The sequence below is a fragment of the Phytophthora infestans genome, genomic scaffold (genome assembly GCF_000142945.1).
Source record: "Phytophthora infestans T30-4 supercont1.25 genomic scaffold, whole genome shotgun sequence".
Taxonomy (NCBI): domain Eukaryota; phylum Oomycota; class Peronosporomycetes; order Peronosporales; family Peronosporaceae; genus Phytophthora; species Phytophthora infestans.
Window position 1 is genome coordinate 1,579,679 of NW_003303734.1, and position 15,687 is coordinate 1,595,365.

Here is a 15,687-nt window from a genome sequence, read left to right on the forward strand (position 1 = left end):
GTAGTCGGGTGAGTATCCAATGAAAATGCAATACACCTTCAGTAGTCTACTGAAGGTGTATTGCATTTTGGAACGGGGTAGGGCTGGCTAACGCCATTTCCTTTTTTTTTTTTTTAACAAAAGGGCATACGTGTGTTTTCACAATTAGGATTGGTTGAAATCATGGCCAATCAATTGTGCTAACGATTACCATTTCACCCGCGTCACTCTTCCGCATGACCTAGCGGCCATGGACTGGAGCTCCGTGTACGACAACAGCGGCGAGGAAGAAGGAAACTGGGAGGACTACGGTGAGACGCGCTCTTCGCGCAATGCGCATCGCCTCCTGCGTCGAAAGACGTCTCTACCTCTCATCAAACAGCAGGAAACCAGCGCGCAGTACTCGCCACTTGTGGCCTACGCCTTCACAGTCAACTACATTTTGGGTGTAGGCTCGCTGGGCATCCCCTACGCGTTCTACCGCGCTGGACTAGTAATGGGTAACGTTATGATCGTCGTAGTCACGCTGCTGTCCTATATGACGGTCATGTGGGTCTGCGAGAGTGTCGCCAGAGCACGCGAGGCCTTTGTCATAAGCTTTTTATTGAGCGAAACCACTGCACTCAAGGCCTCATCCTACTCCACCACTCCCAGAAGCAGTGTATCCATGGAATGTGACGATTTCCCAGAGGTTACGCAGCTCTGTGACAGATTTTTGGGTCCTGCAGGCTCTAAAATGTACCAGATCTCCCTCTTAGGTCTCATGTACGGAGGCCTAGTGGGGTACAGTCAAGTTTTCGTCAACACTTTCTTGACTCAAGTGAGTCATATTGGAGACTGGGAGCTCTCTAGTGTCCACGCGGCCATTGTCTTCGCTTGTATCGTCCTGCCACTGTCCTGTTCGGACCTGACGGAGCAGATTTACGTCCAATTAACTATGTCTGTGGTACGCTTCGCTGCGCTATTGATTATGATCTTTAGCGCTGCGTACGCGGTGTATGCAGACCCTTACGACAGCGGAGCAGAGGCTACTTCTAGCTCCGAGTCGCCGTACTTTAGTGAATACTCGCTTGTGGATTTGAGCGGGTTTGGCGTCATGTTTAGTACCGGTGTGTTCTCGCAATTATTCCAGCATTCGGTGCCAGGATTACTGGCCCCATTGGGCGTCAGGAACCAGGAGAAAGCGTCCAGGGTCTTCAGCAGTACGCTGCTTACCACGATGATGTTTTACATCGCTCTCGGGTCGATCTGCTCGCTGTATTTCGGACCCAAACTCGCGACAAGTGTGAATTTGAACTGGGCAGACTTTACGTGGGGAATCAACGAGTCGATGGCGCTCGTGCCGATGTGGGCAAAGCTCCTGTCGATGATTGTCGTGGTGTTCCCTGCTCTCGACACTCTGAGCGTGTTCCCACTCATCTCAGTGACACTAGGCGACAATATGGCTGCTGTACTACCGCAGAAATGGACTCGAGGCAGCAGGAGGTCGACGTGGAAGCTCTTGTGTCGATTCGGAGCAGCCGTGCCGCCACTATTGATATCCATGTTCGTGTCGGACTTATCTGTGACGCTCCAGATCAGTGGACTTCTGGGTATTTACGTGGCGTTTTTCGCGCCAGCTTTACTGCAATTGCAAGCGCGTCGCGAGATATCGACCAGCAATGTCTACAGCGGGAGATTTAGTGGCACAGCGTACGTGTATGGCGTATTGGTGTTTGGTATGCTGGCACTACTTGTCCTGCTGTACCAATTAGTGCTTGAAATGCCCGGTGCGTGATGGGTTTTTAATTGCTGCTGTGCTTAAAGTACGGTAAAATGCAACTCTGCGTTCGACAAGGCAAGACATTGAGATGGACGTCTTCCCTGCTCGACTCACGGTTGCTGGAATGGAAATGAATATGTATTGATTGAATTGACAAGTGCCTTTGTATTTCCTCTCCTTTAACGTTTGAGGTGGTTGATGTAGCGCAGGGAGAACAAGGCCAGCACACGGAAGGCCACGATCAAGATGAGGAGGATCATGACGTTTCTCCAGATATTGTCGTGGTTCATGTCGAAGTTGTCCTCAACGTACTCTTTCAACGTCACGTTACCAACTGAAGGAGGCGAGTTGGAGAGCTTCTGGCAGCTGATACCGTCTGTACTTCCCACGGGACAGTCGGCGAAAACGAGCGCGACCAAGATAGCGATCGTGTACGTGGGCGGCGAGATGTAGTGAACCCATTTGTATCCGGTTGGGATGCTACTCGCCGGAGGGTTATAGCCAGCGAACAACAAGAAAATACCGCTAAAGAGCGACCCTAATGTCGCTGCGACAGCGACACTGGGTAGCGCGAAGACCATGAGCTGGCCTAAGTAGACGAACACGAGCGTATTCAGCGAGATGACGAGCCAGTAGTAGACGAACGTCATGTATCCCGTGAACCCGACACTGGGGAAGAAGATGGCGCAGAACACCAGACTCGCGACGAAGATGTAGGGGATTTCCATCAACGTCCCGGCGATAAAGTACCACAACGCGTTGTACGTCTCCGACGCAGGTTCGCGGTAGAAAGCTGTACGTTCCTCGGCAGCTACGGGCATGACGTTGTTGAAGCCGATGATTCCCAGGAAGAGCGTACTGACGAAGACCAGACCCACCCCAGCGTTGGCGCCTGTGTACGTGGTGTAGTCTGTACCTTGATAAATGATGGCAAAGACACAAGCCAGCACCAAGCTGATGATTAACCGCGTGAGGTTGTACGCTGGTGTGCGCCAGTACATGCGGAAGAAGCGACGACATAGCAGATTGAACTGAGTGGCCGAGCTCGACGCGCGCTTGGTGTCGAACTTGAGCTCAGGTAGGTGCGGAGACGGATACAGCACGCCTTCCTGGTCGAGATCTTCCTCCATTAACTCCTTCTGGTCGCTCACCATGAAGCGTTCAGCGAAGTCCTTTGGCTGCGACGGATCGGCATTGGCAGCAGCCTTGCCACCGCCAACACCAGCTCCGATGCACTCGAGCATCCATGTAGCAGGGTTGTATCCTGGAGTGATAGGCTTGACGTCGTTGAAGGCCTCAAAGTAGTTGATCAGGTTCTTGGACTCCTCGCCAAGCTCGCCAAAGAACACCATACGACCACCACGACGGAGCAGTAGCAGCGAGTCGAAGAAATTGAACACTTCCGTGCTGGGCTGGTGGATCGTACACACAATGGTGCGGCCCGAGTCGGCGATCTTGCGCACCCCGTTCATGATCAACTTGGCCGAGCGCGCGTCCAAGCCACTCGTCGGTTCGTCCATGAAGATGATACTAGGCTGGGCTGTCAACTCCACTCCGATCGTCACGCGCTTCATCTGCTCCGTGGACGACCCGCGGATGATCTTGTCGGCGATAGGTCCGAGCTCCAATAGGTCAATGCATTCCTGTACAGACTCCATTTTTTGCTCGGTCGAGATACTGGCATCCTGACGCAACATGGCCGAGAAGATCAGCGCCTCACGGACAGTAGCAGAGTCGGAGTGTATGTCCATTTGCTCACAGTATCCGGTACATCTGCGGATGGCGAGGTCGTTGGCCGGGTGGCCGTTCAGCAGGATCTTGCCCTGGATCTTACCGCCAGTTTTGCGACCAGCAATGACATCCATCAGCGTCGTCTTACCAGCACCAGAAGATCCCATAAGCGCCGTCATCGTACCGGGTAGAGCGAAACCAGAGACGCCCTTAAGCAGGTCAATTTGTTCATCATTAGCACCACCGGGGAGCGGCACCGAGTACCAGAGATCGTGGAACGCTAGCGTGACCGGAACGACATTGTTGTTAGCGAAGGCTTGTGTGGTGACTCCATTGTCGACGATATCGACAACATTTTCGTATTCCTTCGGCGTCGCTGGCATCTTGGAATACGCAGTTTGATCGTTGTCCGCGTCATCACTTTGGGCCAGAGCCACGTTCTCAGGGCTCTCGAAACGCATATACTCGAGCACAAGGTACGAGCAGAAGACGGAGATAAAGTACCCAGCCACCAGGAAGATCCATCCGTACCAGATCCACGCTGACTCGGTCTGCAGATTGAAGACGCTTAAGGTGTATTTGCCCACCGTTTGGCTGTATTCTGCACAGTAGTCGGTGCCTTTGTAGACGCAGACGTCGTACTTGGGGGCTAAGTATTGGTTGACACTCAGCGCTCGAATGCACCAGGCCAATGGATCAATCCAATAGATCCAAATCAAGTAGTCCGGGATATCATCTTTGGCGATCAAGAAGCCACCAAACAGCATGAAGAAGAAGACAAGCAACAACACGTCGGGCTGTGCGATAGTCAGATTGGGCGATGCGGCCGAGAGGAAGAAGAAGAAGCTCGTGAACCACATTTGGCACAGGAAGAGCGTGACGAGGAACACGAGGAATCGATCGACCACGTCGACGTATCCACCCATTTAGTAGACGATGGACCCAAACATCAGCGTCTCCAATACGCACAACGGAATTTGAGTTATGGAAGTGGCCAACACGTACGCGCTCGTACGGAAGAAATTGACGCCGCGATGCTTGTAGAAAACGCTGCGAGCGTCCATGTAGGTCGCTACTTGTGACGCCTGACTCATGGACAGGAACATGGCGCACGAGAAGAGCAGACCCAGCATCAACTGGCTGTCCGTGTCATTCATCTGCCAGAACGTCGAACCGTACAGGAGGCCCATGACGATAACCATAACGGCGCGTCCCATGAGGTACGTGGTGTCACGCAGCGTTAGCATCGCTTGGCGCTGCAATAGCGTGACCAGCTCTTCCGTGTACGTTTGATGGAACGGCTTGAGATCGGCGAATACCATGGCGTCTGCACTCGCGTCAAGCCGCTTCAGGGTCTTCTGGAAAATATCCGAGTCCATGAAGACTTTGGCGAAGTCGGCGGCATGGTAAGGAACGCTTCTGGTATCTTCAGTAACGTAAACGTCTTGTTTGTTCGTGCCAAGATCCAACAAGAAGTCGGCCACATCTTTACGCGGTGGACAGTGGAAACCCATGCGCTCAAAGTACGGCACAGCGTCCTCTCGCTTGCCATGGAACATGATGCTGCCTTCGTTCAGCAGCAACACGTCGTCGAAGAGCTCAAAGACCTCGGGAGACGGCTGAAGTAGCGAGATCACGACGGTGGAATTGAAGTTGCGAGCTGCACTTTTCATCGACTTGCAGATGTCGTAAGTAGCTGCACTGTCGAGACCTGTACTGATCTCGTCCAGAAGCTGCAGTCTCTTCCAGGCCACAGTCATTTCGCCAGTGGTAACGCGCTTACGCTCGCCTCCAGACACACCACGGAGCATGGCGTTACCCACGACAGTGTCTTTACAGTTGTCCAGACCCAGTTTCTTGACTGTGATGTCCGGAGCGAACTCGTGGTGAGCTGTCATGACTTCTAGAGCGTGCTCACGTTGCTCCGGTGTGCAGTTTTCAAGTGCTTCAACCACCCAAGGCTCCAACCCTTTGCCAGCACAGCATCGATGAGCGAACTAGAAAGTCTCTTGGACTGTCAAGCGAGGATAGTGGTCATCGATCTGGTTGGCGTACGCAACGTAGCGTGGCAAGACTTCCAACAGCTCATTGCGGTTCTTGCCACTGTACTGGACGGCTCCATTTAACGTGATGCTCTTGTCCATATGAAACTGGTTAGCCAGCACCTTCATGAGCGAGGATTTGCCGGATCCTGGCTGACCCAGAATGAGTGTGATGCGACCAGGCTTGAACACGCCACTGATACCTCGTAAGATCTTCTTTTCCACCGTAAGATTGTTCTCCTTCGGTGCACAAAGACTGGTTACGCCTTGTTGCACTTGCGTCCAAAGTGTCGGAACTTCCAGACCTCCGCTCTTGAATTGCGGCACCAGGGCTGACAATTCAAGGTTGTGGAAGCGTACTTCCAAGCCAGGAATTGGGTGGCCTAAAGCCTTCTCGATGACTGAAGACAGCGTCGAGTTCATGGTGAACACTCCGTCGGCCATCAGCGTATCAGCACTTGTCAAGTCGTCCTTGGTGAGCTCCTGGGGGTCCGGATACATGCTTTTGGTGCGCGGTAGCGGGTCTTGATCACTGGAACCCACGCGACGCGAATTGAAGCGAGGTAGACGATAATTAGAGGCCTTCGCAGTCGTTAGTGTGTCGGGGACGACATCACCGACACTACTATTGTCTTCAGCTGGGAAGATTTCTTCGCCCATGGTTGTTGGTTTTCTCGAATGGGACTGAACTTGCTGGGCACGTGGCAAATTGAAAACTGAGGATCAAAGCGAGAACAACTCGTGGCCACACGCAGCGTTGGTACGTGTTCATATTATATGACTCCTTTTTCTGGTCGTCGTGTGTACATGAATCGGAAAGGCAAAGCTCCGTGACAAACAGGGTGGTCAACGTGCCAAGGGATCTGTTGATTATCTTTGTTGGTCAGCGGTATAGCTACGCGCAGGATTACAGACTCGAAACTCGCTCGTACTAACGAAATGGGACGTCCAAGTTTCTTTACATGTGCATGTACCGAATGAATGGGGTTTTCCTTATTAAATACCACCTTCCCGTGGTAATTACCACTCGTGATCATTACATGTACAGTACTGGGTTGGGCGTTTTCAAAACAAAACACTGAAAACATTCTGAATCAAAAGCTTTGATATAAAGTCATTTATAAGTTTTTTAGCAGTTTTTATTGACCCATTATTGGCACTACTGCTATTCTACGTTGTACATAGTACTACTTAGTATTACAACATAGTACTACATTTATAAAAATAGTGGAGCTCAAATCTGAATGTATAAAAGTAGCTGTAGTATATGTACTACAAAGACTGGCTCATTAAAAAAAAGCATTTTTGTACAAGTTTTTGTTTTGGTAATTTACCATGTGCAAACTATGTGCAAACTATATTTTTTCATTTTTCCAGCAGTTCGATCCTGCCAAGCTAGCTCAGTTTAACGTTTGAGGTGGCTAATGTAGCGAAGAGAAATCAGCGCCAGCACGCGGAATACCACGATGAGGATGATGAGGATCATGGCGTTTCTCCAAATGTCATCGTGCTTCATGTCAAACGTGTCCTCGACGTACTGCTTGAGGGTCATGTCTCCGATATTGGGAGGAGCATCCTGCATGGCATCACAACCCACCTTGGAACCCGAACAATCTCCAAAGACCAGTGCAACCAAGATAGCAATGCTGTAGGTGGGCGGTGAGACCCAGTGGACCCACATGTATCCTTCCGGAATGCTCCCCGTGGGCGGGTTGAAGCCGGCAAACAGCATGAAGATGGAGCTGAGTAGAGCTCCGAGCGTAGTCGCGACAGCCACACTAGGTAGAGCGTACACCAGCAACTGACCGAGATACACGAACACCAAAGCGTTCATGGAGACCACGAGCCAATAGTAGAAGAACGTAATGTAACCAGTAAAGCCTACGCTCGGGTAGAAGATGACCATGAACAGTAAGCTCGAGAAGAAGATGTACGGGATCTCCACCAGTGTACCGGCAATGAAATACCACAGCGCGTTGTAAGTCTGCGATGCACGCTCACGGTAGAAGGCTGTGCGTTCGTCGGCAGCCACAGGCATGACACTGTTGAAGCTGATAATACCCAAGAACACGGTACTCACGAAGATCAGACCGATGCCGGCGTTGGCTCCACTGTACGTGTTGTAGTCGGTTCCTTGGTAGATAATAGCGAAGACACAGGCGAGCACGATGCTGATCATCAAACGCGTGAGGTTGTAGGTAGGAGTACGCCAATACATGCGGAAGAAGCGACGGCACAATAGATCGAATTGAGTGGCCGAGTTCGACGCACGCTTGGTATCAAACTTGAGCTCGGGCAGGTGCGGAGACGGGTACAGCACGCCTTCCTGGTCGAGATCTTCCTCCATCAACGCCTTCTGGTCGCTTACCACGAAGCGATCGGCATAGTCCAATGGCTGTGACGGATCGGCATTAGCAGCAGCCTTGCCGCCGCCAACACCAGCACCAATGCACTCCAACATCCAAGTAGCAGGGTTGTAGCCAGGCCTGATCGGGTTGACTTCAGGAAAGGATTCAAAGTAGTTGATCAGATTCTTGGAGTCCTCTCCAAGTTGGCCAAAGAACACCATACGACCACCACGACGGAGCAGTAGCAGCGAGTCGAAGAGATTGAACACTTCCGTGCTGGGCTGGTGGATCGTACACACAATGGTGCGGCCCGAGTCGGCGATCTTGCGCACCCCGTTCATGATCAACTTGGCCGAGCGCGCGTCCAAGCCACTCGTCGGTTCGTCCATGAAGATGATACTGGGCTGGGCTGCCAACTCCACTCCGATCGTCACGCGCTTCATCTGCTCCGTGGACGACCCGCGGATGATCTTGTCGGCGATAGGTCCGAGCTCCAATAGGTCAATGCATTCCTGTACAGATTCCATCTTCTGCTCGGTCGAGATACTGGCATCCTGACGCAACATGGCCGAGAAGATCAGCGCCTCACGGACAGTAGCAGAGTCGGAGTGAATGTCCATTTGCTCACAGTATCCGGTACATCTACGGATGGCGAGGTCGTTGGCCGGGTGGCCGTTCAGCAGGATCTTGCCCTGGATCTTACCGCCAGTTTTGCGACCAGCAATGACATCCATCAGCGTCGTCTTACCAGCACCAGAAGATCCCATAAGCGCCGTCATCGTACCGGGTAGAGCGAAGCCAGAGACGCCCTTAAGCAGGTCAATTTGTTCATCATTAGCACCACCGGGGAGCGGCACCGAGTACCAGAGATCATGGAATGCCAGAGTTACAGGCACAGCGATACCGCGGCCAGTTGGTTGAGCAGGAACGCTGATAGTGGGGACTCCGCCGTCAACACTGTCGACGTCGTGGATCTCAATGACGTTCTGGCGTTCCTTGGGGGTCTTGGGCATCTGGTTGTAGACCATTTGGTCGCGAGCGGCTTGCTCGTCTTGCTCCAAAACAGCGACGTTCTCTGGACTTTCGTAGCGCTTAAACTCGAGCATGAAATAGGCACCAAATACGAACATGAAGTAGCCGACGATGAAGTAGATCCAGCCATACCAGATCCACTCGGACTCGGTCTGCAAGTCGAACACACCGAGGTTGTACTTGCCCGCAGTAAGATCATATTGAGCGCAGTAGTCGATACCGTTGTACACACACACGTCGAACTTGTCGGCCAGATACTGGTTGATACTCAACGAGCGGATGGCCCACGCGAGCGGGTCAATCCAGTAGATCCAAATGAGGTAGTCCGGGATGTCGCCCTTGGAGATCAAGAACCCTCCGAACAGCATGAAAAACAGCACGGCCACCATCATCATGGGTTGAGCGATCGTCAAATTGGGCGACGCAGCGGCCAGAAAAAAGAAGAAGCTCGTAAACCACATCTGACATAGGAACAGCGTGACCAGGAACACGATGAAGCGACCCGCATCGTCCACGTAGCCACCGAACCAGTACGTGATGGCTCCGAAGATGACCGTCTCGAGGATACTCAACGGGATCTGTGAGATGGACGTGGCCAGCACGTACGCGCTCGTCCGGAAGAAGTTAGCACCACGTTGCTTGTAGAAAATCGAACGCGCGTCGATGTACGTCGACACTTGCGACGCCTGACTCATGGACAGGAACATGGCCACGGAAAACAGTAGACCCAGGATCAGCTGGCTGTTAGAGTCGTCCATCTGCCAGAACGTGGAGCCGTAGAGTAGACCCATGACAACGATCATGACGGCGCGGCCCATGAGGTACGTCGTGTCACGCAGCGTAAGCGTGACCTCGCGCTTCAGCAGCGTCGCCAGGTCTTCATTGAACGTTTGACGGAACGGCGTAAAGTCGGCGAACATCATGGTGTCTTGGACTGGAGCATCAAGTTGCTTCAACGTGTTGTGGAAGATGCTCGACTGCTGGAAACGAGCAGCGAATTCTTCGGACTGGTACGGTACGTTTCCTCCGACGACGTACGCGTCCTGTTTGTTGGTTCCCAAGTCCAACAGGAAGTCGGCCACGTCCTTACGCGGCGGACAGTGAAAGCCCATGTTCTCGAAGTAGGGCACGGCGTCTTCGCGTTTACCGTGGAACATGATTGTGCCTTCATTCATCAGCAGCACATCGTCGAAGAGTTCAAAGACCTCGGGCGACGGCTGAAGCAGCGAGATCACGACGGTAGCGTTGAAGTTGCGGGCTGCACTCTTCATAGACTTACAGATATCATAGGTAGCAGCGCTATCAAGACCCGTACTGATCTCGTCGAGTAGCTGCATACGTTTCATGCCAAACATCATTTCGCCCGTGGTCACACGCTTGCGTTCACCACCAGAGACACCGCGGAGCATGGCGTTACCCACAACTGTGTCCTTACAGTTGTGCAGACCGAGTTTCTTGACAGTCACGTCGGCTGCGAACTTGTGGTGGGCATTCAGAACCTCCACAGCGTGGTCGTGCTGCTCTGACGTGCAGTTCTTGAGCGCCTCTACGGCCCACGGCTCCATGCCCGTGCCGGCGCAGCAACGGTGCGCGAACTCGAAAGTCTCCTGGACTGTCAAGCGAGGGTAGTGATCATCGATCTGGTTGGCGTACGCGACATAGCGAGGCAGTTCGTTGAGTAGACTGCCGCGGTCCTTCCCATTGTAATCAATCTCACCGTTCAGAGTGATGTTCGTGTCCATGTGGAACCGGTTGGCGAGCACCTTCATAAGTGAGGACTTACCCGAACCAGGTTGGCCCAACACGAGGGTGATGCGGCCCGGCTTAAAGGAGCCGGTGACACCACGCAAAATCTTCTTTTCTACTGTGAGTTTGTTGGAGCTGCAGCACATGTTGCTGATACCTTGTTGCACCTGGTTAATCAGCGTCGGGACTTCCAGCTCACCACCTTTAATCATCGGCACTTCGGCCGACAATTCCAGGTTGCGGAATCGAACTTCGAGACCGGGGATCGGGTGGCCCAGAGCGTTCTCAATCACGGTGGAGAGAGTCGTGTTCATGGTGAAAACACCGTCGGCCATCAGTGCGTCGGCACTGGTGAGGTCGTCCCTGGTGAGTTGCTGTGGCTCCGGGAACATACTTTTCGTACGCGGTAGTCTGTCGTAGTCGCCCATGGAGCTACTGGAGCTGAGACGGCGAGAGCTGAAGCGGGGCAGGCGGTACGTGGACACCTGGGGGTTCATTTCAGGAACGACATCACCAACACTTTGGTTGTCGTCTGTGTCGCTACTGGCGGTGGGATTGCCCACCCTGGGGTTGTCGTGGTGCCTCTCCATCGAAACCTTAGAGGGCTTGCGAGGCGAGTTGCTCGAAAGAAGAGAAATTGGAGAATGAGGTGGTGAGTAGATTGTTATGCTGGACTTGCTATCGAAGATGGCAAGACACAGAACTTTCCGCACAGATGTGCTCATGTCTACGGTCGAGTCGAGGCCGTCAACTGTTCGCGGATTATGGCGGACGCGACTCAGCCGTTGTATCGACGTTTGTATGAGGTACTGTATCCATACAATCACAAGAGATCCTGTTGAGCAGCAAATGCAAATGACACACACACGACACGGCTGCAGATTCCGTACGTGTACAGTATTACTGTTCGCGCATTACTGTACAGCTACGATGGCTGCCATGAGACCGACACAGCGGATAGCCAGCAAATTAGCTTGAAGGTGGACGTACATGTTCATGAACAGGTACTGCCCACCGAGCCTAACGACTACATGTACCGTGATGATGTGCTCCCGAGCCACGACTTGCCGACATAGAGTGCGAGACTGTCCAAGCAAGACAGTCGCCTGCATACTGTACTGTACCGCACGCGAGTCGTGCGGGGCGTGCTTCTGCGCGCGTAATATTACCAACAGGTTTTTGCACACCAATTGTTTTCTTAAAAATGATTATGCCAAGTTTAAACTGGACGAGGCGAGGCGTGGTAGCCAAACTTTAATAGTGTCTTGAAGTGTCCTTAACCAAGCGCACCACTCGGAGTGTCTTAGAACTTCGAAGTACATAACGGAGCTGGAAATTTCTGCTTGGATATCATGTCTTGCAAAGGACCCCGTCCGCTTAACGTTGGCATCAACTTTACGGTGACATTAAGACTCCTTTTTGACAGAACGACGACTACCGAAGCAGCGACAATTGCCGATACAGCTGAGGTGGCGAAAATCCAGCGATTTGTTGAAAGCACCTTTACGAACGGAGCGTTGATGGCAAAGCGGAGCCATTTCGCAGTGGGCTGTAATCGCTGTTAAGCTGAAATCCTACCACATGGATTTCCTTGAATCGTCTTATGTAGTACTTGTACAGTACTGTGGCTAGATTATGCCAAAGCGTAACAGAACTTTGCAGGAGAGAGTAAACAAGAAAATGCTTGTCGGCAAAAGGCAGAAAATCTATCTGTAGGCGTGTTCGTTACAGTGTTTATTTACAGTAAGAAGCTCGAGAAGTCGCAGGTCTGTTGACTGAATACGGTCACCCTCAACTGGATTCGCCGCACAAAAGACGATAACGCTTACTCCACCTGAGCTGAGATGAGAACTTCGCAGCGAAAGCATTTAGCGACTGACAACTTGTGAGCAGACATACTGTAAGCTACTGGAATCCAGCTCTAGTCTGGATCACCGAACAGATCAAAAAGAAGTATCTGCTTCTTACCGGAACAAGCCCACCTCATCATACATAATTTTGCCGCGAAAGAGACTTTGATTATCGACCCAGCACTCCAGTTTGTTTCATCCAGCTTGACTGCCAATGTTTTGCCACTTACGTCAAGTTTGAAAAGATTTGAGCAGAGCAGGCGTCAGCATCAGCCCTTCAGACGTTTGCAGCACCAGTGGAAGTAAATTACGATCGGATTGGACGCAAATTACGATCGGGGCGAGTTGGAGCATGGTAATGAAGTCGAAGGGGCGCCCAAAGACCTCCCGGATGCATCGGTAGAATTAAAACATAAATATGGAGCTTCAGACAATGAGATCCTCATCTCCTATGTGCGTGACCGAAATCTCACAGTCGTTCACCAACACGGACGGCAACAACAACAAAAAATCAGCCGTTACATGGATACCATGGACATCTACCTCGATCCAGATCATCTGTTACATGAATTTATGATCTCGCTATTGGATCTCTTCATATCGGGTTTTGGACCCCACACAGGTCTCCAAAGTCTCTAACCTGTAGAGAAACTCGCCAAAAAATGCAAGCTGTGGTGTTTCAGGGATTGTACGCGAGCAATCCCTGAAACACCACAGCTTGCATTTTTTTTAACGACACCGAGAGATCTCTGAAACATTTGGATGCCACCGCTCGTGATAATCCCCCAATGCAAATTATACACTAACACATACTTCGAAGTAATATGTAATGATACGCAAGAATCAAATTTGAATAATATGCGTGCTGTCGAGTATCGTCACGTACGCTAGATTACTATTAATAACGCCTTCAGAAAGCTCATCTTCACGGCTTTTCCATTCGAGAGCCTCACAGACCACATGAATATCCCTTCTCCTTCAGGTCAAGGATCGTTCGTGTTTCACTTTCGCCATAGTCTCCTGCAGCAATTTGTAACTTTCGAGTAACGAGGCTACATTTTGTAGCTTTTGTGAACAGACAACAGCTATTAATACACGTAGTATTAGAAAAGCACCTCAAGCAGAAAAACTCCCTTGTGTGGATCGACACACAAGTGACTTTGTTTATTAACAGCTAGATGAAGCTGTTCTACAGTTTACGGTGAGGCCACTACATGTACACAGGATCTGCCTATGGGAGCATGCGTATAAACAAATATATATAGGCTACAATTTACTAGGGAATCAAAGGTAATGCTTACCAAATAATACTATTATCGAATGATAGTTTCGAAAGTAGTACTACTATTCTTGCAATTAGATATCACTAATAGCTCAGTTTCAAAAATAAACATGACATTTAAATATTAACTCAGAGATTTAGAGAGGTATTAGATTTTATAAAAAAGCTGAGGCTGAAAATTAATCTAGAGCAAATGCCAGCTCTTCGTCCCGCGATGGGTCGCTGCTAGTGAATCCGCCGCCACCTCCGATCGCCTATTCTGAAGAGCTGACGGATTCGTTTGGTGAAAACCCAGTGAAAATTCTTAGCCAAGCGGCCAAGAAGGACGTGTGGAGAAAAAAAAAACTTGATCGTTGGCTTTCGGATACAATTACGTTCGAGTGCAAGTCAAACGGGCAGCCGAAACCCGTTCTTGACTTCTGGAAGTGCCAAGAAGAAACCAACATGTACCACTTCCTACCGCATGTCACCAGGATTCTTTTTGCTGCTCCATCTACATCCACTACCATTGAGCGAGACTCTGGGTTACCGGCATGACTACTCATCGATCCGGCTTGTCGAGTCATAACATCGAGATGTGCTCATTTTTGAGCCGCAACAGTCAATTTACTCATGTTACCCAATTTGAGACGCTGCCTGGTGAAGAGTACGAAAAAGCCATACCGACTAGCATGCTGGTAGATCTAGAGCCAAGGATTAATGATCAGCCCACGTTGACGGAGTGGGAAGTGTCCATGTCTTCGGTATGGGATGATATTGGAGACGAAGAAAATAAGGATGATTAGGAGTAAGCGACCTGTAGCTAAGAAGTTGTATTCCCAATTCATATTTGTTATCTAAGAGTTTCTTTGTTAGAGCAGCGCCTGCCAACTAGTTAGCGATTTACACTTAGTTTTGTTTTTCTACCTTACAACTTTATAATAGTTAAGTAGCGCCTCGTTCACAATGTACCAGTGCGTGACGAGAAAATAGCAAAAGACAAGGTCTCCTTTGCACGAAAGAATAATCACGCATTGAAGTTTATCTGGATGAATTACTGCGGTGTAACAAGTATGATACGGACGAGTACGGTAAGGCGGTTACGTATTGTGATACGGGCGAGTTCGGTGACGCGACCGAGTACGACGGCTCGCTCACGGCGAACGAATATGCGAACGTGTACCATGGAGCGGGCGTGACGAGTACGGTGAGTCGTTTAACGAGTACGATAGGATGGGCGGATGATGAAACGGTGGTCAGGCAGAGCGCAGAAGCTGCCAGGAACGGACGATACTGACGAAGTGTGGCATCTGGCGGTTGACAGAATTGAAGGACGGTAGGTACGTGCCTTCCGTATCCGAATTTGAAGGATTCGGCGAGCACCCGTACGAGAGGAGTGTGGTGTAGTGATTTCTCCGTGGTTGCGGATTATCACCCGTCGACAAAGACGTGACACCGCCTAAGTTGTTCAAGCGACGAACCCTCGGTCGGGTGATGTACGGAGACGCCAAGGTGCAAGGGACTCGACGGCGTCACCTCCGAGTTTTCAACAAGTATCGGATACGGCCCTATGTCACTGAATCCAGGCTGTCCTTATTATTAATAATGGACTGGCCGGATTCGCATTCAGCGGACCGTCTACGGTACGAACCCTCAGTGGCGGTTGGGATGAGTTCGCGGAATACTCAGCGACCTTTGGAAGACACATTCACCGTATGGAACAGGGCGCGGACCGTTAAAGATGCTCATGCGACAGTGCAGACGACGCTTGGCATGCAAGAAGATCCATAACGGATCATTGTTCACTTGATATTTGTATACTTGATTAGGACTTCTTATTAGGAATAGACCCGAAAGGGTAAGCTTAAATACAGAACAGAATTTCCACTCAAGCACACAGAGCGACGTCCGGCTTCAAGGTAAGCGTCAGGTCAAG

The 15,687-nt window shown here is 50.9% G+C and overlaps 3 protein-coding genes across 3 annotated transcripts; 1 reads left to right on the forward strand and 2 right to left on the reverse strand.

The window, feature by feature from the left end:
• Nucleotides 1-229: 229 nt before the first annotated feature.
• PITG_13120 (uncharacterized protein) lies at nucleotides 230-1,756 on the forward strand (the record flags this gene model as incomplete). The annotated part of the gene is made up of 1 exon (XM_002900599.1): nucleotides 230-1,756. The coding sequence occupies one exon, from the start codon at nucleotides 230-232 to the stop codon at nucleotides 1,754-1,756; it is 1,527 nt and encodes a 508-aa protein (XP_002900645.1).
• Nucleotides 1,757-1,920: 164 nt separating this feature from the next.
• PITG_13121 (ATP-binding Cassette (ABC) Superfamily) lies at nucleotides 1,921-6,174 on the reverse strand (the record flags this gene model as incomplete). Its single annotated transcript, XM_002900600.1, has 3 exons — nucleotides 1,921-4,121; nucleotides 4,488-5,441; nucleotides 5,673-6,174. The coding sequence occupies 3 exons, from the start codon at nucleotides 6,172-6,174 to the stop codon at nucleotides 1,921-1,923; spliced, it is 3,657 nt and encodes a 1,218-aa protein (XP_002900646.1).
• A 745-nt stretch (nucleotides 6,175-6,919) lies between these two features.
• On the reverse strand, nucleotides 6,920-11,365 carry PITG_13122 (ATP-binding Cassette (ABC) Superfamily; the record flags this gene model as incomplete). Its single annotated transcript, XM_002900601.1, has 1 exon — nucleotides 6,920-11,365. The coding sequence occupies one exon, from the start codon at nucleotides 11,363-11,365 to the stop codon at nucleotides 6,920-6,922; it is 4,446 nt and encodes a 1,481-aa protein (XP_002900647.1).
• Nucleotides 11,366-15,687: the final 4,322 nt, after the last annotated feature.